Raw genomic sequence first — 23,563 nt, forward strand, 5'->3', positions numbered from 1 at the left:
ATCATGTTAGGACCTGTTCCCGAATGAGCTTCTGTCCAATTAACACGATTTTGTACATCCACATGACTTCTAATTACAGTGTTAGTTCATTTTCACGCGGCTCCACGGGGACACAAGCACACAGAGAAAAATTTGATTAGGTTAATTTTTGTTTTGATTTTGTCGAGACTGTGAGAGGTACTGATTAAATTCACTGCTCATTTCTGACGCTTGTGCTGCTGTTGTGGCAATATCACCAAACCTTTCTTTTAACGGGGCTGACAAACATCATTCAATCTAACATACTTGCTTGTAGTGTATGCTTAGTTCATATTAGCACACGTTTGTGTAATTTCTTGTGTTAAATGGCAAGTTAAATATATTCAGGTGTGTGTTGGACACAAGGTTGTTTTCTTCTTCTGTGGCAAACATTGTTCATCAAAGCAGACAGCGGACGAGCGCTGTGTGCATCAGTGACCTTGGCGTCTCCCATGTCACCTGTACACATCAGAAGAAGAGCCCTTACCCGTCTGTCTGTTAGGTGATACCACTATAATGTCCATGAGGCCCTCCACGTTGGCCAGCACGGTCTCCTTGTTACGGCCCGTGTGTTTGTCCACCCGCTGGATGGACTTTGTCTGCCAGTCCGTCCAGTAGATCCAGCGGTCTTGCTGCGAGAGTCGGGAGAAAGGAGTTAGAGGGGAGGACACCGGCTTCAACTGGGGAAACGAGGGAGAAGAAGAGAGGAGAGGAAAAACACAGACAAGGAGCAGGGGGATGGGAGGAAGAAAGGGAGGGGAAAGGGGAGGAAGAAAAATGAGGGTCAGAGTGGAAGGGAAGAAGAAGAAATGGTTAAGTCGAATGAGTTCAGTATGAGTTGGAGGACGGGGAGACGACCAGTGAGGGTCACACATTGAGCCGATGAGTGAAAGAGAGCAGGTGAGTGGAGGAGGCAGCCAGGAGGAAGGGTCAGCCTAGTGATTGACAGCTGAGGGTGAGGAGGGTTTGGGGGAGGGGGCGTGGTACCTGTGTCAGGGCAAACGGGTGGGACACTGGGCTGACGAGGACCTGGCGCAGTTTCCCGTTCAGGTCCGAACTCTCGATCCTGTCTAAGTGGGCGTCCACCCAGAAGATCCTGCAGAGAACAGCACACATTCATAAAGACACATTACCTTGTTACTCCTCAGCTGCACTCGCTATCATGGCCTGCTAACATACTTACTGTTACCATCTTAACATGGGTTAGAGTTAGAGAATGTTATCAGGTCAGGTTTAAGCTCCACAGCTGAATTTTGAAGCTTATATTAACAGGCTGAATTAAATTATATTGTACGTTTTTACACTTTGTCTTAGAACTGGTCAAATATGCAGAATCCTCTAATGAAGTGGATTAATCTGAGTAGATATTAGATGATGAAACATTCACAATATCTAATCTAATTTAATCTACAAGGCTCCTGTGTCTCCTTCCACAGACACGCTTTTGCCCCTGACCTTCGTGTGTCGTAGTCTAGCGTGAGACCGTTGGGCCAGCCCAGGTCGGTGTTGATCAGAACCTTTCGGTCCGAGCCGTCCAGGTGAGATCGCTCGATCTTCGCAATGTGACCCCAGTCAGTCCAGAACAGGAACCTGCGGACACGAGGCTGAGCTGGTGAGGAGGCTTTCTGCTGTGCAAACAAACTTGAAAAAAATATCGGCAAACTCTTTCAAACTAAAATAACTCCTCACAACGTTTCCTCTGCTAATTTCAGCGTAGTTCATTAGTTGGCTTTACACAGCTCCAAAAACATCTTGTGAATCGGAAACCTCGTTTTAATTGGAGCGTGAAGCCCAGTTCATTCCCCTCTCTCACCCTTTGCTTGGGAACACAGCGATGGCTCGGGGTTCATCCAAACTGTTGTTGACCAGAACCTTGCGGCTCGTTCCATCCAGGCGGGCCACCTCGATGGTGTTGCGCCCGGTGTCAGTCCAGTACATGTTCCTGGAAACCCAGTCGACAGCCAGCCCATCGGTGGTCTTCAGGCCCTGGCTGATCACCGTCTCCATGCCTGTGCCGTCTAGGTTTGAACGCCTAAGGAACACAGTGATGTGTCTTAATGTCAACAAACCTTTCAGTCTTAAGATTGATCCTTTTACTGATTGGGTTAGTTATTCTGCACATAAACACTTTCATTTATTTCACTTTTTAGAGAGAAAAGTATTGACGATGTTTTCAGCCTCATTGTCTGACTAGTTTTTTCTTTCTCTACAAAATTAATCAAATAATCAAATAATCTATAGATGATACACAATAACCTTGATTGATACAGACAATCAGAAAAATGCAACAAAAATAATGAAAGCAAAAACATAAAGAGCAATGCAAAGTGTGCAGGAAGATAACGCTTGTGTTCGCACCTTATAACGTCCAGGGTGACATCGGTGTAGTAAAGCTTTCCGTCCACGCTGTCGTAGTCCAGGGAGATGACGTTGTGCAGCTCGGGCACCGGCACGTGCACGTCAGTGTGGTCGTTGGTGTCCAGAGAGATTCTGCGCACACTGACGCGGTTGGAGAAGAGCAGGTATGTCTCTGGGGAGTCGTCACATGACCTGCCGTCTCCCTTGAGCAAGATGCCGGTGGGACAGGCGCAGGACGTGCCGTTGGGGCGAGGCAGGCACAGGTGGGTGCAGCCTCCATTCCTCCTGCCACACTTGTTAAAACCTGAAGAGGCCGGAGACAGAAGGATTGATGCAAGGAGACGGAGGTGCACTTAAAATCAGACCCAGACACTTTGCCACACAAAAATCTGTGTGTAGTCGCAGTGGATATTTGTTTACAAACAGCTGTTTCTAGGCAACATATGATCCTTTGTCTATCACCTGGGGAACTACACATCATTCAGGAAACAGAAGCTTTATTTTAGCCATAAAAGATATTAAGCGACTGTTTTCACAGGCTACTAACCACGAGTCAAGTAAAATGACAGTATTTTAATTACAGTTCAATTAGGCCAAACAACTTCCTGTCGTCAGACTCACCCAGTGGCTTCTCCCTGTCCACAGCCTGGATGTCCATCAGGCCTGGCAGGTTGGCTCGCACCGTGATGGTGTTGGTCCCCGTGTTCTTGTCAGCTCGCTGGATGCTGCGGCTCTGCCAGTCCGTCCAGTAGATGTGGGGCCCCAGCAGGGTTAAACCGTACGGGTGCTGGACTGGAGTCACGAGGGTGTGGCGGTTCTGCCCGTTCAGGTCGGACGCCTCTATACGCTAGAGAGGACCAGAGGGATGAGAGGGATTACCATCAACACTCCATTACGGCTAATGCCTCTCATTTTAATGCTTTTACATTTTAGCCATTAAGCATTTAGCCTTTAAGTGTCCACTGACTTCTACAGACTTCTAAATGTTACTCATTTGATTCGTCTTACTGGATCTTTTCTTCGCATTGTCCAAAGTTATGTTGCTATACTGGCTGGTGTCTGCATCATTATGTTGTGTCTCATTGCGAAGCACTTATTTGAAAAGTGCTTTGTAGGTTTTGGCTGTAATTATTATCATTATTACTATGGTTTTGTGTTATTATTGTGGTCCAATAACATTACACATGCTTAAAAAAGAGAGACCAGGACTTTTATCCTTTTACTATTTATGGCTTATGGGATGAAAAGTCCTGTGAGTGCCACGAGGAGTCACTACTGACCTCAGTGTGAGCGTCTGCCCACAGTAACTGTGAGCCGGCCATGTCGATGGCCAGGCCGTTGGGCCAGCCCAGGTTGTTACTGATGAGGACCACGCGGTCTGATCCATCCATCGATGAGCGCTCCAGCTTGGCGTGCTCTCCCCAGTCTGTCCAGTATAAATACCTGGAGAAGAGAGACAGAATGAGAGAGAGAGGGTCAAAGGTCAGACAGTGTAAGAAGATTGAAAGTCAGACAAGAGTACAGATCCTGTAAGGTCATTAGCGGTAATAATCATTATTATGACCTTTCTTCTTCTATCTCTGAGTGCTAAAGTGAAACGTAAGCTCTATTTTTGTCTCTGCCACAGTAACCAGTGATTTTTACCAAATGCTCTGAAAATGAAAAGCTACCACGCTCGAGCAGCCTCACCCCATCTCATGGTAGAGAGCGATGGCTCGAGGACTGTCCAAGTTCTGCCAGACGAGAACTTTCCTCATGGTGCCGTCCAGGTTGGCAACCTCAATGCGGTTGGTTCCCGTGTCCGTCCAGTAGATCTTCCTGCCAACAGCATCCACTGCCAGGCCGTCGGTTGTCATCAGGCCTACAGACAGAGACGCACAGATGGAGTCTTCACACTGTGATTGGGTGAAGCTGAGTAGCATTTTGCAGGTAAGCCACCCCTCTCACCTGTAGAAATGATTTCTTCATGTTCTTTTCCGTCGATGTTGGCTCTGCAGATTTTCTTCAGCGTACTGTCCGACCAGTAGATCTTTCCTGCAGGAGAAGCCACGTGTAAGGACTCTTCACTTCTACATCCCTTGTCTCTTTGAAACCGGCATTTCAAAACATACAAACCTTCTTTGGGGTCGACCCCGATGGCGATGGTGTTTTTCATGGAGCTGTTGACGGCCAGAACCACATCAGCGAAGTAGGGGATGTCCAAAGAAACCATCCTGATGTCAGTCCTCCGTGCAAAGACCAGGAAGCTGCTCATCCCTGCACACACACACACACACACACAGACACACACACACACACACACACACACACACACACAGACACACACACACACACCTTCCTGTCAGAATACAAAGGAGCCTGACAAGCTTTTATCTTCCTGGCAGCAACATGTTTTGACACTTTGAACTCTGCATTGTTTTTGCCAAGTTTTCGCCCCTTTTATCTGCAGGCTCATAAAAGAAATTTTGTTCTTCCTTTTGTGTAGCACGTTTGGAGGATTTGGCACAACGTTTCCCATCATGCCATTATCTTAATAAAGTCTAAACAAGTTACAGTTGCTGCGGGCTTCACCAGAGCTTCATTATTTAGCCAACACATCTTTGGATTTGGTTAAACTGCACCACGAACAGTCACTCTGCACTAGCTGAAATGTAAACATGAATGTGTGGAGAACAATGAACCGGATTGTTTCTGACACTGAAGATAACATTTAAAGTTGATTATGAGAAACAAACTGTGAGGAGCATCTTCTTAATATGAGTTTTAGAGCACATTTATGGGCGTTTTAAATCATTTCAAATATTTTTTTAAATGCAGACAGGGGTTGTTGTTACCGGGCGTGCAGGTCTTTCCATCCGTCTGCAGGTTGATCCCAGTGGGACAGGCACAGCTGGAGGCTTTTGGAGCAGGAGCCAGGAGACAGAGGTGGCTGCAGCCTCCATTATTTACTGCACACGGGTTATGCACTACAGACGGAGACACACAAACAGACTCAGCTCATCCACCGTCCTACTTTCTAGGTCAGCAGAGAGGAAAAGAATGGCAAGGGAATAGGAGAAATTGGGGCAAACAAAAAAACACAACTTGCAGACACAGACAGTGAAACCCTTCGGGGAACACAGGAGAGCCCCACACATCAGTGAGATCAGTGAGGTTTCACTTTGGTATGAGCCCCTGAGGCTCTCTGCCCTCTCAGCCAGTGATCTGGGTTCAGTTTACCTGTAATCCGCCCAGCGTCAGCAGAGACAAAAGATCTGAGCTCTGAGATAAGGCGGCAAAAATCAGGAAGGCAGAAAGTGACAGGAGGAGATTTATTTTACACAGACACAATAGACTACACGAACCCAGCAGGACATGTTAAGGGTAGTTCATGAGTGTAAGGACAGTGTCACATTTTTTATTTGTGACTTCATGCCTCTGTGCTGCAGCACATTGGATTTGAAATGAAATACCTGCTATGAGTGAAGTGAACTGTGCTCAAGTGTTCACATCCACTCTGGATGAACAATGTGGGAAAAGGCTTCTGCAGAGACACCTCATAGTTGTCATTTCATTCATTTCAGAGCCAATGTTCCGCAGCACAGAGACCAAACGACAAGATACGTATCGTTGTCCCGCCTCAGTGATCTAGAATACCAACACACAGACCTGTCTTGCGTAGTCGGTGGAACATGTGAATGTCCATGAGGTTCTCCAGGTTTTCCACCAGTGTGTGTCGGCCCAAGCCGGTGAGCTTGTCAGCGCTCTGGATGCTCTTGGACTGCCAGTCTGTCCAGTACAGCTTGTCCCCGTGTACAGTCAGGCCAAAGGGGTGAGGCAGCTGGCTGCCTATCAAAACCTGTACGGGAAGACAGCAGTAGAAGTCTTGAGAGATGTGTAACCATTCCTAAACAGCATATTACTGAGTTGATTCTAATTTAACAGAAAAGTAGGAAGCAAACTTCAAATAAAGAAGAATACATTACTCCTTCTACTGAAGTTTTAAGAATTACTCCAACAAATGAGTGTGGAAACAGAAGGAATAATTAGAAAAAGTCCATTTACTTGTCGGTCGGAACCATCAAAGTTGCCAAATTCAATAGTCTTCATGCCAGCATCGGCCCAGTACAGCCGTTTGGTCTCATAGTCAATAGCGAGCCCGTTGGGCCACGTCAGATTTGATGAGATGATGACGATGCGACTGGATGCATCCATTCCTGCGCGCTCGATCTTTGGGTTGGCTCCCCAGTCGGTCCAGTACATGAAACTACAGCAGAAAATGAATCAGAAAGAATGTAAGTGCCATGTGAAGTTTGGGTTCATATATTTTCTCAAAACTTAATAATTAAATTAAATATCTCACCCTCCGATCGGGTCGACAACAATGTCCCTGGGCCGGTCCAGGTTCTCCCATATCAGCACAGTCCGCATGCTCCCATCAGCGTTGGAAACTTCGATACGATCTGTACCTGAGAAACACAAGACATGACATGACTGACTGAAATCCAGGAGCACATACTGTCATGCAGGTGATTGTCCATAATGTGTCAGAAGTATGATTTTATCTGACAATATGTGAAAAGAGGCTGTTTACCAGCATCAGTCCAGTAGAGCTTGCTGGTCACCCAGTCAATCGCCAAACCTGCTGGGCTCTCCAGACTGGTGTCCACCACCACCTGCAGAAACAGAGACATCACAGATCTGAATTCTAGTTTCCACGAGGCCTCACATGACATTTTGAACCTTTGAGCCCTCAGACGAGCTAAGATCAGCCACCGATGTTGATGAATCAAAAGTGTGAAGAGAAAGTCACTATTTCACAGACACTATTCCATCTGTTGAAAGAACTGACAGTGACAGCTTCTTGTATTAATGTTACAATTTGTTTTTTTGCTTTAATTTTGCTTTGTCTTGCGTTTTGAAATGACTTCACAAATCCCTTTTTTAATGAAAATTAGAACCTAAAACAGAGCAGCCTTGACTGCTGTTGCACCTTCACATCAGCTCCAGTAGATGGCAGTGCTGCATAAACAGAACTCCTCTCCCTTCTGTTCAGTGTTAAGACAGATGACAAACTGTGTTAACTTCAGTCAAACTGTAGATGTCACTGACCTCCTGCTTGCTGCCGTTCCACAGCGCTCTGTTGATGGAGTCAGTGGTGACGTCTGTCCAGTAGATGTAGCCGTCTTTGGCGTCCCAGTCCAGCGCCACGGCGTTGCGTACGTCGGCCAAAGGGATGACATCGTCGGACATGTCCTCTGTATCGAAGCTGATTCGTCGGATGTCCGTCCTTCGGGCAAAAAGCAGGAACTTGTCAAGACCTGATTAAAGACCAAAGGTCTTCTGTCAGTCTTCTAGGTTTAACAGTGGGGTCAACAGTGAACACAGCACAACAGCACTAACACACAGACAACTAACAACCCTTAACGGGCAAATCTAGAATTACAAATAGAATGATGATAATAAAATGTAGATGTTTCTTTAAAGACTACAAGATAGTGAAAGAACTTTGCCAGTCTTTGCCAAAATAAAGCCCATTTTAGTGCATTGCAGTTGTCTTTAACTGCACTAAACTCCAACACGTAATTAACTTGTTTAAATTTCCATTAACTGAAACTTCACTGTAGTGGATGTACATTTTCTTTTCTAAAACTTTGTTTCCTCTCACAACCTACAGGTTTATCTTTTCCTATTTAGCCTCCAAACACTGACCGACTGTTAAATCAGTAAAACATTGCAGTTGTCTCTTAAACTACTGCTGATGATTGCAAAGATTTGCCTTTAAACTTTAACTTTTCTGTGGTTTCTTGAGCCACAGGAGAGACAGAAGTCCTCTGGCAGAAGACCAAAGATGGTAGATCAGAAGTTTAAAAACTACTTCTTTTTTTTCCAATTTATACCATCTTATAATGAAATAAGTAACCACTTAAAACTACATACAGAAATATTAAATCGAACCATAATGCATTCAATAGTTGTTTAACAGTCTAAAGCAGTAATAAATAGTAAAGTCATTATGACACATGTTAGAGTTGCAGGTGTTGAGGCGCTCACCATCGGCACAGTTGTAGTGGTCCACCTTCTTGAAGCCGGTGGGACAGGCGCAGGTGTACGTCTTGTTGCTGGGGAGACACAAGTGGCTGCAGCCTCCGTTGTTGGTGCCACAGCGATTTCTGCCACCTACAGGACAGACAGAGACACACAGCTCAGTATCTGGTGGTTAATGTGGTGAGAAATGTTTTGAAGATGCTATTTTTTATTCTTTTCTTACTTGTTGAATGTCGTCATCACCTCTCTCCCTCTCTCTCTCTCTCTCCCTCTCTCTCTCTCTCCCTATTTACTGTCTGCTTCTCTGCTGTGCGGTATCAAAGTGAAGCAACAATCCCAAACAATCTTTCTAAGGTTATTTTTGACGCCATTGCTCTTGTTTGCATGGTGCTGCTCACACCATTCCTATTTCCCGACAGGAAATGCTGACACTCTGCTCACTGATTTCACTGCTGATATTTGAGGACTTAGACACTCTTCGCAACACACTGACACCCATTTCATACGCGGCCGATAGTCTTGATATTGTGAGGAAAGTGTAATGATAAGTCTTTTTTTTTTGGAGCGGAGAGTTGAGTCTAAGAGTAAGGTATTTAAAGTGGAAACCACTTTGTTATATTTATTATCTGCATAAGTTTATATGTTACAGACTCTTTCATCTGACTCTTTCTCAAAACGATCGCTTTGACTACGAAGCACAGCAGCACACATCGTATGCATTTCTTAATGGCAACAAATCTAAAAAGACTTTTTAATCTAAAAATATAATGAACTACACATCGACTGCAGAGCTTCAGTCTTCTTTCCAAACATTAGTACGCGTTCCGAAGCCTCTTTTTGTTTTGCTTGAGATTCAGTGAGGCGTGTAGGTTCATGTCTGAGCTGAACTCTGCATCAATTGAACAAAGCAAAGAGCCTGACCTCTTTCTGCCAACACAGTGGCAGCTTGGAGTTCATATTAGTGTCGGACTGTTGCTATATTTTATCAGCATGATATCGAAAGCTTTCTCTTGGCCGGAGCTCAAATTCAACATGGTTTGTTTGCAAAGAACACAAGTCCACGCTGTCGTGCTGATAAAACACGTCGACTGGCCAGTTCACCACAGGGTTTAATACTAGTGCAGCAAATCACCCTATCATCTCTGGGTGTGCCACCGCGTGGGAAACGTTTTCACTCCTTTGTGCGATGATACCCTTAAAGAAGGTTCCTGTTTTCCGTGGCTGTCCTCAACCAGCTCGTCTTCCGCCCTCAACCCATGTTGAGTTTTTGTTTGATGTTTTGTTGTTCGGCATTTTGTTCTGCTGCCTGCTGCATGGCAGGATTTAACGCTGCTCCGGGCTGCAAACATAGCGGTTTTGAAAATGGCTCCATTGTTCTCAACCAGAATTCACTTTAAAAAAAACTAAAAAAAAACAAAAAACAACAAACGGCCATATAAGGAGCGTCCAAGCCTCATGAATGGAGAACATTGGTTTTCTTTCGCCCTCAGTTCAAGCTGAAACTGTCTACAGAATATCTCTGCACCGCCGCTTGTCCATTTACTGTACAGTATGTTTCTGCCAATGTGTTTTGTAACCAAAAGTAGTACAACTATTCCACTTACCATTACTGCTGTGCATAATTAACAGGTCAAAATACTCATAATTTTGTGTTTTTGCCGCAGACTTAAAGTCTTTCTCTTTGCTTTTTTTTTTCTTGCTGCTGTTTGCTACAAGATCAAAACAATGTATTGAATTCTTCCTTTGTGATTCTATTGATTGCCCTCATTCAAGTCGCTGTTTAGAGACGTGGCTGTCATTTGACAACAGAGAGAAAAAAAAAAATACGTTCATAACAACAATGCAGCTTTTGATGAAGCGTATTGAAAAGAAAATACAGAGCAGTGTGTTCTGTGGTGAAACGGGCTTAAACAACGTGGCAGTCTCCCCTTTCACTTCATTTAGCCCCCATCTGTCCTCTGATCCTCCGACAGGGGACATTGGCTACTCTCACTCACAAAGTCTACTGCGGATTACTGGGACATTTCAGGGCCCTTAAATAAACTTGAAATTTTAAATCTAGCTCCCGACATGGCTGCGTACTGACCTGCAGGCTGCCTCTGGGGATGCAGGGTGTGGATGTCCATGGGAAAGTGCAGCTTGTTGCGAATTATCTCCTGATTCTTGCCGGTGAATTTATTGGCACTGTTGATGCTCTTGGTGTGCCAGTCAGTCCAGTAGAGGCTGTCCTCAAACACCGTGATGGCAAACGGGTGGGGCAGACCTTCAGAGAGAGAGAGAGAGATTACAGACAGGCTGCTAGATGACATTTGTCATGAAAGGCTGAGCTGTTTCTGTGCTATGAAAGCATTCAACCACAAGCATCAAGTTTGACACCTTTATAATGAGCAAAAAAATGCTGATTGTACGGGGTTCATGGGGACATTTGAACCCAAAGACAAAAAAGATGGAAAGAACAAATGCTGCATTTGGCCTTTTCCACCATCTCTCTCCAAACATCCTCCCATTCAGCGCTGTGGGCTCGGCTGATGTCATATCATCCCCATTTAAAGCTGCTTTCAATTACTCTGCCTCTCATTGGCCTGTAGCTGGTTTAGTTGTGGCCAGAGCGGCCAAAAGCAGAGGCGCTCCGCTGGTTTCCTTAAGTAATGTGACTTTTCCGTCCAGAATCCACATTCTGAAAGCAAGACTGGGAACCTTTAAACTGGGCCAGACTGATACGGGACAGATACCAGCAGATTCTTGTCTTGGTCTACAATGAAATTTGATTATAGATTTTAAGATGGAGGACAATAGTATATCTACCAATTACAAGGAGTGCATTCAGCATGTGCTCCAATCCAAAAGCAATCTCATAACTTTAGGTTAATTGGATGCGTTTAAATGTTGTTTTAGAAGTTTTGTGAGCTTAGCCAAGGAAATGCTTCGGTGGAAACCCTAAAAATTTGGGATTTCTTTTTTTTTTTATTGTCCTCGTCATCTTACAAGACCATTTTTTGTAACTTAAGAACAGAATGTCTACTGAACATTAGTCTAAATGAGCAATAATCAGAATTAAAGCTAGGGAAACACAGCCAGTGTTCTCTCCACCTTTGGCAGACAATAATGTGTTCATGTAAAACTCATCTCTTGTAGTAAGAAGCAGATTACGAAAATACGTATGAGCCTTTAAAAAGTTGGATCCATTACAAATTTGCATCAAGGCTTTGAGTCTCTGTACAAATGTTTAACTTGTGCTGAAAATTGTCAGTATCAGTGTTCACAGTGTTCAGTGGAACCCTGGCCTAAATACTAACATGTGTAAGTGGGAACTCCTCACAGATTTGTCTCTATTGGGAACATCTGTTCAGGGTGACTCTTCCACACTCCAAATTAATGTCCTCTCTCTCTCTCCGGCTTAATCCTCCTCCGCTGAAGTATCTGCACAATCGGTTGGATGAGAGCGCCGAATGGATGGAAAAAGTGATTTCCGCTGCTACACAGAGCCGCTGCGGTGGTGGTGGTGGTGGTGGTGGTGGTGGAGCGAGTGCGCTGGCGCAGGGCTTTTAAAAACAGCGCTGCTCATTTAATGACAGTGTTTTACAGCACGGCGTAAATGTCAAGTGGTAAATGGCTAAAACTGGTAGAGAGACCAGAATAATGATGAGACATAAAGATCAATGTAACGCTCAATGAGACAAAAGTTTTATCACTTTAACTCGTTTTACGAGCAACAAACTAGTTGTTTGATGCCCTTGTGAATGCACCTGCATTAGTGTAGATGAGCGTAAAACGTATTTTACTTTGAAAATCCAGGAAATGTTTCCCAGTACATGAACTCTGTTAGCACCAGCACATGTGGGCTGATAAGTAACAAGAAGTGATAGTAGAGAAATGCCAGAAAGACATGCTGACACAGTGTTCATACCTTTCACTTGTTTTACTTCTTTTGTGTTTATTACTTTGATTTGATTTGCTTTCTCTGTTTTCATTTCATTCAGCAACGTTTCCTGTGACCTCTTGGACCTTAAAAACTACGACTGTGACCTGCGTTCCTTTTGTAAAGACAGTGAATGAAAACTTGGCTTTGCAGTTTAATGCTAAAATTAGACATGAATGTGCAGAGGCTTCTTTTCTCCATATTACATCTGCCTACTACTTCCATGTTAGCACTGCGTCCTAAGTAGGGCTGGGTATTATTAGGGTGCTGATAGGACCTGAGTTTCAGTACTAATCCCAAAACAGTGCTGTTCGGCTTTTTTCGTTAAATGAGAAAAGGGTTTTGGTGGAAAAACCCTTAGAGATTTCTCAATGTTAAGTATCCAAAGTTCACCAAAGTCATTGCTGCTTGTCTAAATACAAGCTTTTCTTAAATTAGATTACTTAGATTATTATTTAAATTAGGACCTGTCAAGTCAAAAGTACAAAGACAGTTTTCAAGAATAAATGGAGACAGCTGGAAACAGTGAGATCACGTCTGAACATTTCCCCTCGTGCCTCCTCCTGAGACACATCCAGGTGTGTGTGAGGCGATGCTGGCTAAACGTGTGTGTTTTCTGATCTTATCCTAACATGAGGGAGACAACAGTGCACCCTCTTCCCTCCTCTTGAGTCACCGTCGGCTACGAGGCGCCTGGTTGTGATACGGTCACCTTCCTCCTTGTCGTCTCTGCGCCCCCCCCCAGCCCACCCCGCCTGCTCCTTTTTTCCGGGACAGCTGGAGGAGCAGCTGCAGGCCGACAGGGCATCAAACGTCCCACCCAGCCTCCACAGTGATGTCCCCTTTAATCTGCATGTGGCACCTCCCGGTACTTTCACGCCTCGACTGGATCTGTCACACTCTCCATCTACAGGTCATTGGCGCAATAACACTCAGCTGGACAGAACACTGCTTGGTTTATAATGTAGGGGAAGTTCAGTGGTCATCTTTTTTTGAATCACATTCCTCTTTAGGCTAACTGGCTTGTTATGTCGTTCACAAAACGACAAACCAAGTAAAACTATTCATGTCAGACTTGTCATGTGTTTTATCTATAACTAACTAAAACTTCTCCATCCACACTTTGAATGTCATGTTGTAGTTCATACTCTGATTATAATTCACAACACCAAACATGAGCAAATGAACAAAATAACCATGAAAGGCAACTGAAAAACGTATAGCTTTGGGTATGGATGAGGGTTTATGAATTCTAAAACTATAAATGGTACGAATAAAGACAGCAAAATGTACACATGAGGTTTATCTGAAATAGTTTGTACTTGGTGATAAATAATGAATATTTTAATTAATCAGAATCAACATTCAAGATGTCGTGTTAAGACCTGTGAGCTGAGCAGATGTCCACAAGGGGGCATTGTTTCTTTGATCTAGCCTCATTGCTTCCTACAGGACGAGTGGACTTCCAGTGTGCGGTCCTGCAGCAGACAGATCATTGACGATGAGGCATTGATTTTTTATTTTTGCACGAGTCATTTGTCTTGTTTTGCATGCTTTTTATGTGTGTGGACCCCAAAGAGAGCTAATGGGGATCCAAATAAATAAAGACTAACTGCAGTACACAGCATTTGTCCTCGTGAAGATGTATCTCACACACACACACACACACACACACGCACGCATACACACGTGTCCATCACTTCTGAGGACATCACAGTGACTTACTTTGACTCGCTGGAGAAATCTAAGGAGGGATTCTTCACACTGTGACTATGTAAACAGTCCCCACAACAATAGTAATACCTGGAACACACACACACACAGTCACACACACACACACACACACACACAGCCCCCTCTCTTCCTGTCCCCCACCTCAAGGTGCACAGGTGTGCAGACTGGATAGCAGCATTATGCCTAACACCCGCCTGCTGTCCAGGTCCAGTGACAGAGGAGCTGGCACACATCCAGCTAGCACACACACACACACACACACACACACACACACACACACACACAAAAACTATAGGTGAAGGGAGACAGACACTCGTTAACATTCCTGGACACAGTGGCTCTGAATGTAACTACAGACACACACACACACAGACACACACACACGTCCCATTTGTCCTGTGTGTTGTCTGAGCAAACAAGAGGCTGTGGAGGAAGGACAGGGCCAATTACAGCCTTTTATCCTGAGAGCACACATCATTAAGGAGAGCTCACAGGGCTGATGGCACACACACACACACACACACACACACACACCCTCATCAAACATTTCCCCTGTCCCTCTCTCTCTTTTCTCACTCTTAAACACGCTTGTTCGTCACTGATGTCTTCAACACTCTTTTTTTCACTTCATCACACAAAAAAAAAACTACCCAACCTGGACGCCACTCTGTAGGCTGAAACTTGTGCACACACACTGCACCTTTCTGAGCCCACGGTAGATCGATTTCATCACCTTGAAAATGACCATTTATGTCTCTTGGATTCACAGTCACTGCAAAGAAGTTTGTCTAGTAGCTGAAGTTGTCGGGATCACAGCCAGAATGGAATCGTTTCTAGTTTGCGTTTCCTTGTTCTGACTCAAGACTGTCCGCAAGATGTCAAGAAAATTCATTCATTCTGACAGACAGACGAGTACAAGCTGATAAACTTGAGTAAAAACATAACTCAATGATCCACCGCCAGGCAGCAGTGGAGGTAAAAACCCTGCTTCGTTAGGGTATACTGATCTGAAGCTGGAAATCAAACTGTATTCATTTGAAAAGTTAGAAAAACGGACTGCTTCCATCGCGTAAGAACCAGCAGGAGAACCTGATCTGTTGCTGGTTTGTTGCTTTCATTGCTTAACCGTAGTAAGTGTGTTTGTGTGAGACACGTCGTTAGCCTGCCTGCTTACATCTTTAAACGCCAGATCCCTGCTTTTAGTGCTCGGGCTTCACTGTAGAAACCAACAACATAAACAGAAACATACACAGCTTTATGTTGTCATTTATGACGTCTGTGTGCATGTGTGTGTGTGTGTGTGTGTAGGCACATGTGTGTGCTCTTTAATGGGTGTATGGCATTGATTAACTCCATATGGCATGATGAAGTAGCGTCAGCGTGCTACTTCCTATATCTATCCCCTTCTGTGCGTGTGTGTGTGTGTGGGGGGTAATTAATGAGAAACTGAACCCCGGCCAGATCCCTCACACAACACAACATCTCTTCTGCTTCTCTTCAGCTCACTAAGAGCTTTTAATGAAAAGAAAAACGACTGATAAAGCGTTGTGTTTCAGGTTTACAAGGTCATCTTATCTTAAACAGAATAATATATGAATCTAAATTTAAATATTGACACGTTATCAATGAGAAAATCAGAAATCCCCTGCTCTTCGGTATAATTAAGTTTATATAATTAAGTTGGTAAAGGCAGGAAATGAAAAAACCACAACTAAAGAAAGTGCTTACCACACATCAACGTTAACATTTTTTCTTTTTGGCATTTTTTGTGTGCTTCATTAGAACAACGGGGGGGTTGTGAGTCTGATAAAGGAGGCGTGAAAGACAGATAGCAGGTGGCTGTTTACCGTGGCTAATGACGGCCTTGCGGTTGCGCCCATCCAGGTCGGCCCGCTCGATGACATGGTGCTTGGCGTCCACCCAGTACATACGGCGGCCGGCGTAATCGATGGTGAGGCCGTTGGGCCAGAAAAGGTGCGTGTCTGCGATGACGCGCCTGTTGGAGCCGTCCATGTTGGCGTACTCGATGCGAGGCGTGTTGCCCCAGTCTGTCCAGTAGATCTTACTGAGGAGGAAAAGTGGGACAGTCATGGTTAGTTTACTTGTTTACACCTGCGGGAGGGAAGCTGTTTGCGCAGAATGAGCTGATCCTCACGGCGTCCGTTGAAGGCGAGAGGTAAACACAAACTGTTGTCAGCATTCAAGACACGCCAGATGTCTGATATAACAAGTCTCCTCTGTGCTTGACATTCATGTCCTCCTCATCATCACTCATCTGTTCTGACCAGCCTCAGAGGGAAAAGCTACTTTTTTTGATATTTTTCAATTATCCCATGCAAATGAGCTACCTAATAAGCTGAGTGAGTTTTCTAGCTTAAAATTTCTCCAGGGCTTCATCCAAAACTCTCCTGCCACTGCAGCATATGAAAACGGGGATGAAAACACACTTAGCTGCTGCCCCTTTCATGAATACTTGCTCCACACAGATGCTCGCCTGTGGGCACTGCTGTGCTGCCAAACTTTAATCCCTGCTGCTGCTACACAACAACTGGGACACATCCAGGGGGGATATATATATATATATATATTTATATACATACATGAGTGTATGTAAATTTTAAACCATCTGCAGTGAATTATACAGTTTGTGTGTGTGGGTTTGGACTCGTACCCCTCTATGGGGTGCAACGCGATGGCTCGGGGCTTCTCCATGTTCTGCCACAGCAGCACCTTGCGTTGCGTCCCGTCCAGATTAGCCACCTCGATACGGGACGTCCCCGAGTCTGTCCAGTACAACTTGTCATGGATCCAGTCTATCGCCAGTCCGCCTAAAGGAGAGAAAAACACTTTAAATTTGTCTGAATAATAACCCATTTTATGGTTTTATATCATGTTTTCACTTCTTCTTCTGTCTTTTGTTTGTTTACTTGTTACTTGTGTTCTTATTTTTGGAAAAGTTTTACTGGGGCAACAACCCTTTTCCTGCCAATAAAACATGTCAGGGAGGGATAAAGAAAGAGACTTTTTCTTTCTCTTTAAAGGAACAGCTTGTGTTCTGTTTTGTGAACTGCGTGAATTTTCTTTCTTGCCGAGAGCTAGATGAGAACATCGATTTCACTCTAATGTCTGTGCGGTAAATATGAAGCCACAGCCAGGACATGGTTAGCATAGCTTGGCGTGAAGACTGGAAATAGGGGGAAAACAGCTAGCCTGGCTTTCTCCAAAGGTAACAAAACCACCTACCAGCACCTCTAAAGCTCACTAACTGATGTTAGATCTCTTCTTTAATTTAGAAAAAAGTATTGTAACGAGACTGTCAAATACACAGAGATTGAAAATAAGAGAAAGAGAAAACAAAAAAAGACCCTAGTTTAAACAATATTGATGCCATACTGCTGGACTCATATATGAACAAAGTGATGGATGATGTGAGTGAGCGCAGAGTGTAGCTTAACACTAAGCAGCACAGTCTAATAAATTGGATACATGATGAATGAGCCTGCTGTCCTGCATTTGAACCTACATCCCACTGGCCACGGTACCCACCTGGGCTTTCCAGACCGGTGGAGACAACCTCCTCCACATTGGAGCCATTGAGGTTTGCCTTCATGATGCGGTCCAGCGTCACGTCTGACCAGAAGACCAGCTCCAGGCTGTGATGGAAATCCAGAGCGATGGCATTCTCCAGATTGTTGAGCAACAGGGTGTACTCAGAGCGATGCGGCAACACCTGACGGATGTCAATGCGGTTGGCGAACAGCAGCACCGGCTCTGGACCTTAGAGAAGACGGAGAGATGGACGGGAACGGCAATGATGTGAATTAAAGTGGAGAGGAAAACAGCAAGAGACCAAACGTGAGGTGAAAGCTGGAAAGTTACACAAGAGGAAAGAGACAAAAAAGTTAGGACCGACGGTCACTTTTAATAACAGTGAGCATTAATCTCACTAGAGGTGAAGGTCTGAGTCCTGGCAGCTGCCTGACACACAGTCCTGACCTGGGTTTAACTCTGGTCTGCAGCAGATTGATGGGCTGCTGTACCAGGCCTGCACTCTACCTTCACCGCATATCTAAATCTAGTCCAGACCCTCAGAATGAGCAAACCTCATTTTGAGTCCAAGACCCCGGGGCAGAGGAACGGATACAGTTACTGCTGAAGCAAATATAAACACTATGCAACCATGTTTTTATTGGAGGTCAAACGCCGGCGACTCTGTGGTCACATGTCAAGGTTGAAATACAGTGCAGTGGTTTTTACCTAGAGCTTTGCAGCTGCGCTTGTCAGGTCGGAGCTCGTAGCCCTGAACGCACCAGCACTGGAACCCCCCCTCCGTGTTGGTGCAGCCCTGGCTGCAGTAACCTTCTTCAGCACACTCGTCCATATCTGGAACGGACCACAAAGGCAGAAGACAAGAGGGGAGAGGCAGACAGGCGTCAAACTGGGTTAACAATTAATCCAAGCTGCAAAGCAAACAGCACAGAGGTGAAAAACTTTTGGAACACATCCCACTTCTTGTTACACTCTGCACATTTTAAATCAGTGTCTTGACTTTGCAAACACACCATTAGAACCTGGAAACAAATATCAAGTAGATTTGATTGTGTGTCCATGAGTTTGAAAATTCTGGCCATAAAACTTTCATCTTGTGGCAGAAATCCCAGATTTAGGTCAACGTCACATTCCAATCAATAATTTCTCAGCCTGGAGCTAAAAGTTATATGGAAATGTGTTCATACTTTTGGGAAACATCCTGCTGACCTTTTGACCTCATCCTGCTTGAAAGCTTTGATTGAGCTGTTAACTTGGGCTCTTCCTGACATCCAATCTTAACTTCTATTATGGGCAATAAAAGGTTCTGTGACAAGAAGATAGCTCCTTATCTTCTTCACGTTACTTATGTTCCCCACTTCACCAGGACCAACTTGGGCTCATAAAAGGATGTAACATCACTAGCAACAGGAAAGTCATTTGATAGTAAAGTCATTTAGGAAGTCGGTGAAGCCATCACCTGTAAAAACACAACGTCAAACACTGCAGAGGTCATGAATAATAACCCCTCAGCCTGCTAACTCACTTGAAATGCAGACACTGAAATCAGATTCTAAGGTGTACACACACACACACACAGACAGAGACACACACACACAGACAGAGACACACTCAGTAGTACCCTGGCAGGCTTTGCCGTCATCCATCAGTCGGTATCCAGTGTGACAGGTGCACTGGACCAGTCCTCGGACCATCTGACACTTCTGGGAGCAGCCTCCGTTATTCTGGTTACAGTTGCCCTCGCTGGAGCGCGGACCTGTGTGCAGCGCCGGAAACATTACGGGAACATAAACACAGCGCGCTGATTCAGTGTAAATACAACCACACACTGTAAAGAGTATCATCGCTCATCTGGTACTGAGTCTTAAATATTCTAGGCTTACAAGCAGCAAGGCTTGAGGATGGGGATGTTTGCTAGTCGGGTCCAGGCTCAGAAATCTCCAAACAAATACAATCCAGACTGTCATCATCAAAATGTGTTCTAATCTTCATATATTCTAATCTTCATTTGTTTTAATCTTCATGATCCAGACTTCTGAATGAATGATTTTGCTGACAGCCTGACCTTTCCTCTAGCGCCACCATGAGGCTTAAATTTCACCAGCTCTTTTTTAGGAGAGTAATGCAATTTACTGCACACATTCATGAATCCTTTCCACTCTGGACGCTCCATGGGCTTTCCTTTGCTACATCTTTAAGTTGAAATGTCAGAAACGCACACAATCATTACTATAATTTCCTAATCTAATGGACAGACAGCAATATGAATTTGCTGAACACATCAGTACTCCTCAGGGGAATAAACAAGACTCCCTCCTAAGTTGCAAGTTTACAAAAAGTATGTAATACTGCAGTAATAACACTCATCACACCTGATAAGTTTAAAAGATTGTATTATATATAAAGCCTTCAATAAGAGGCTTTGTTCCTTTGGCTTCAGACAAGTTTCTTAAGCAGTGTCAAATCTGAACACTCAATGACAATTGGCAATGCATCTCATTTAACACTCATTAGGTTTAATGCTCACGTCAGTCTTCATGACTTTGACATAGTTGTGGCAGTCAATTAAGTGTTACTTCAGATTCTGTGTTAGCTTTCACGGAAATAAGGCAAAGCTTAAAGCCTCGCTGTTCAGTGTTCACGCTCCGGCACAGATGCTGATATATCGACTCACGGCAGTCATGGTGTGGGTGTTCGTCAGTCCCATCTCCGCAGTCGTTGACCTCGTTGCACACCTTCCTCTGACCGATGCAGCGTCCGTTCCCACACTGGAACTGATCAGGAGCACATGGGGGACTCTCTGTGGGGAGAGAAGATAATATATCCCAGACACATATCAGAGATCAGTGCGATAAGAGATGTCGGTGTGTCAGGCACTTCATTTTAGAGATTGGCTAAATATATACTCGTTATTTTATCCATTTGTTATAACTGTAGAATATTGTAGCTACATCTAAACTCTTGACTCCGACTGTTGCGGGATCATTCAGACGACACTAAGCACTGGTCCAACATCCAGTCTGCATCAACTGTCTCCACACTCTCCATTACTTCTCTCCCACACGCAGTTGGTCTGATTATAGCAACAACTCTTTATCTCCCACTCTGCCCTTAACTTACCAAACTCTTGTGCCTCATACGGTATACAATATGGTACGTCCCAAAAAATAATGTTTTAGCTTTAAGTACACTGCCAACATTTATGAGGGGAGCTTAAGTGTTTTATTTTTGATTTTCCATTAACCTCTCCTACCACACTGGGCCCACCACCTGAGTCCATCATTACATTTAATTACCGATAAAGTCTCAGAGATTTAATTGCAGCCAGAGACTCCTGACAATCCAGACATTTTGATTTGATGCAACTATGCAGCTATAAGAATAATATCAAGGGTTTGAATGAAATGTTGCAACAAGCAAATACATAAAAAAAACTATTGTTGTATGGACTGGATACAAAATGTATGAACTTTGAAGCAGGGATGTTACAGGAAATTCAAGAAGGGTTCAAGAGGTTCACTGTAAAGTTATCTGGAACTCCTTTACCATCTTTTCCCTGCTGCCTGTTCATAGTTAATTTGTATCTCAGTATGCAGGCCAGCGTCTGTGGTTTGTCTTTCCACCAGCGAAGGACCTGCCAAAGTGATCAGTCTATTGTTTGAAAGCAACTGTGTTTCTCAAAAAGAAAAAAAAAAAAAAGAAAAAAGTGAGTTTGTCAGCAGAGGGAGGCTGTTCGGAGCCGTTGTCATGGCAACCATTGAAGCCTGTGTTATATTTAGCTTCAGAAAACTAGATAACAACCACAGTCTTACCAGTTTTCTCACAGCCCTCTTCATCACTGCGATCAGAGCAGTCATCCTCGCCGTCGCATCTCCATGACAACCGGACGCAGCGTCCAGTCCCACAGCGGAACTGGTCAGCCGTGCACATGGACGTGGCTGCAGGACACACACACACACACACACACACACACACACACAAACTTTATTCGTTCATTCTTATATCAGGTGATTTGAGACATTCAGAGTGAATGCCTGGTTTTTCCATCACCAGCCACAAGTCTGATAAAAGACTGAAATTGACATAAATGATCACAGAAATAAGCGACAAAAAAGACAAACATACTATTTTTAGATTGACAACCCCATAAAGAGTGCTATAACCGCATTTGTTCAGTAATTCTGATGGAGGCAGCTACTCACTGCAGTTCCTCTCATCCGATTGGTCGTCACAGTCGAATTCGCCGTCACACCTCCAGCCAGCGTTGATGCACATCCCGCTGCTGCACATGAATTCAACTGATCTGCACGGCTGGTGGGAAGCTGCGCACACACAAACACACACACACACACAGAATGACATGAGAAACATGACAACCCCAGCAGGCAACACAGCTGCAATTTAACCACTTTTATAGGGTTAAAGTTCTTTTCAGTTCTGTATAAATAAGTTCTTGGACTGTTGATCCAACAAATTATGACATACTATTACTATAGGCTTAACAATTAGCAAACTTAAACTTAAAATATACAGCAATGGAAGTTTTAGGCGCTGAGAAAAAACATCCAAAAAGTTGAGACTTGTTGCCGTTTATTCAAGTTAACATACAAGGTGGAGTTATATGTCCAAATTATACCCAGTCTGATTGGGGCGGGTGGTGTCCTGTTGCATCTGTCTTACCATATATATCCAACATCCAAGTGGTTGATGTGTCATAAACGTCACAGTTGAAAAATTTGTTTTCAGGGAGTTTGAACCGTGAAGTGCGGGAAAAACAATGACATGGATCGCTGCTCGTATAGACTGTGGCTGCTTGTTAATTGGTGAAGCATTTTACTGCTGCCAATGTCAGTCTGTTCTCTCTGTTTGGGTCTGTTCAGGTTGACCACATTTGGGATCAGCTCTAGTTATCCTCAGGTCCATTCACATCGGGGTTTTTTGGAGGAAGGAACGTTTTCCATGAGCCTGTGTGAGATCAGATCCAAACTAAGGACTTGTGAAGTCCTCTGACGCAAAATTGAAAGCTTTATTGTCATATGCACAGAGAGTTAGTGAGCGCTCTATAATGAAATTCTTAGTTTGCTTGTCTCTCTGAATGCTGTCCACAAAGTGTTAAAAAGAAAAAAGGCAAGTTCCCCATAAACATGAGTTGTTTCTGTTTAGCTAAGCTGCCTTATGATCATAGCTGTCCCACATTTAATTCTCCCACCACATCTCTACATGTGATCAGATCAAAGTGAAGCTCAAACTGGCAGCAGATGAGGACGAAGGTGGACCACAAGATTAAAGCTGAATCAAACATAAGCGTCTTAAATCCCGAGTGTGTGTGTGTGTGTGTGAGGTTGTGAGTGTGTGAGGCTCTATGTGTGTGTATTCCTTTGACACGTTTCCTCCTGACAGCACAAGTCGGCTCCCACCAAAACTAAAGTGGGCGTCAGATAAGGGAGGGACAAAGTGACAAACGAGGGAACGCAGGGCAAGAAAGGCAAGAAAGAGCGACGTGGTAGAACTTCAAGCATCCCAGTGCAGGCTTATCAGCTGGGCGAGAGAAGAGAGAGATGATCAAAACAGCAGGTGGCTCTCCCACAGAGAGAGAGACACAGAGAGAGAGAGAGAGAGAGAGAGAGAGAGAGAGAGAGAGAGAGAGAGAGAGACTTATAGGCCACAAGAATCATCGTGGGCGCCGACGGACACACTGACACCCACATACACTCAAATGATTCATCCAATCTCTCTCTTCCTCTCCCCCTCTCTCAAACACACACACACACACACACACACACACACACACACACACACACACACACACACACACACACACACTTACCCACCAACTATGCTCTTTCATCTGCTCAGCTATGAAGCCGAAAGCAGTATCAGTGTTCACAAGCGGTAACGAGGCGTGCAAGTGTGAGTGTTTTTGGATGTGTGTGTGCTTTCACATAAGGGAGAGAGAAG

At 44.4% G+C, this 23,563-nt stretch overlaps 1 protein-coding gene across 1 annotated transcript in view; it reads right to left on the reverse strand.

Moving 5' to 3' along the window:
• lrp4 (low density lipoprotein receptor-related protein 4) overlaps positions 1-23,563 on the reverse strand; it is a 105,275-nt gene that overhangs the window by 6,515 nt on the left and 75,197 nt on the right. The window contains exons 7-32 of the mRNA XM_070839227.1: positions 21,808-21,927; positions 21,418-21,543; positions 20,280-20,405; positions 19,227-19,361; positions 18,314-18,439; positions 17,603-17,833; positions 16,728-16,884; positions 15,904-16,121; positions 10,490-10,666; positions 8,410-8,535; positions 7,468-7,676; positions 6,950-7,031; positions 6,719-6,824; positions 6,421-6,622; positions 6,025-6,214; positions 5,211-5,342; positions 4,492-4,632; positions 4,324-4,410; positions 4,066-4,237; positions 3,657-3,819; positions 2,998-3,223; positions 2,377-2,680; positions 1,832-2,050; positions 1,474-1,608; positions 1,006-1,114; positions 506-650 (exon numbers count right to left, since the gene is read on the reverse strand). Of these exons, the coding sequence (XP_070695328.1) occupies positions 506-650; positions 1,006-1,114; positions 1,474-1,608; positions 1,832-2,050; positions 2,377-2,680; positions 2,998-3,223; positions 3,657-3,819; positions 4,066-4,237; positions 4,324-4,410; positions 4,492-4,632; positions 5,211-5,342; positions 6,025-6,214; positions 6,421-6,622; positions 6,719-6,824; positions 6,950-7,031; positions 7,468-7,676; positions 8,410-8,535; positions 10,490-10,666; positions 15,904-16,121; positions 16,728-16,884; positions 17,603-17,833; positions 18,314-18,439; positions 19,227-19,361; positions 20,280-20,405; positions 21,418-21,543; positions 21,808-21,927 (4,164 nt within the window). The remainder of the gene's footprint in view (positions 1-505; positions 651-1,005; positions 1,115-1,473; positions 1,609-1,831; positions 2,051-2,376; positions 2,681-2,997; positions 3,224-3,656; positions 3,820-4,065; positions 4,238-4,323; positions 4,411-4,491; positions 4,633-5,210; positions 5,343-6,024; positions 6,215-6,420; positions 6,623-6,718; positions 6,825-6,949; positions 7,032-7,467; positions 7,677-8,409; positions 8,536-10,489; positions 10,667-15,903; positions 16,122-16,727; positions 16,885-17,602; positions 17,834-18,313; positions 18,440-19,226; positions 19,362-20,279; positions 20,406-21,417; positions 21,544-21,807; positions 21,928-23,563) is intronic.

Source organism: Pempheris klunzingeri, chromosome 1 (genome assembly GCF_042242105.1).
Source record: "Pempheris klunzingeri isolate RE-2024b chromosome 1, fPemKlu1.hap1, whole genome shotgun sequence".
Classification (NCBI taxonomy): Eukaryota; Metazoa; Chordata; class Actinopteri; order Acropomatiformes; family Pempheridae; genus Pempheris; species Pempheris klunzingeri.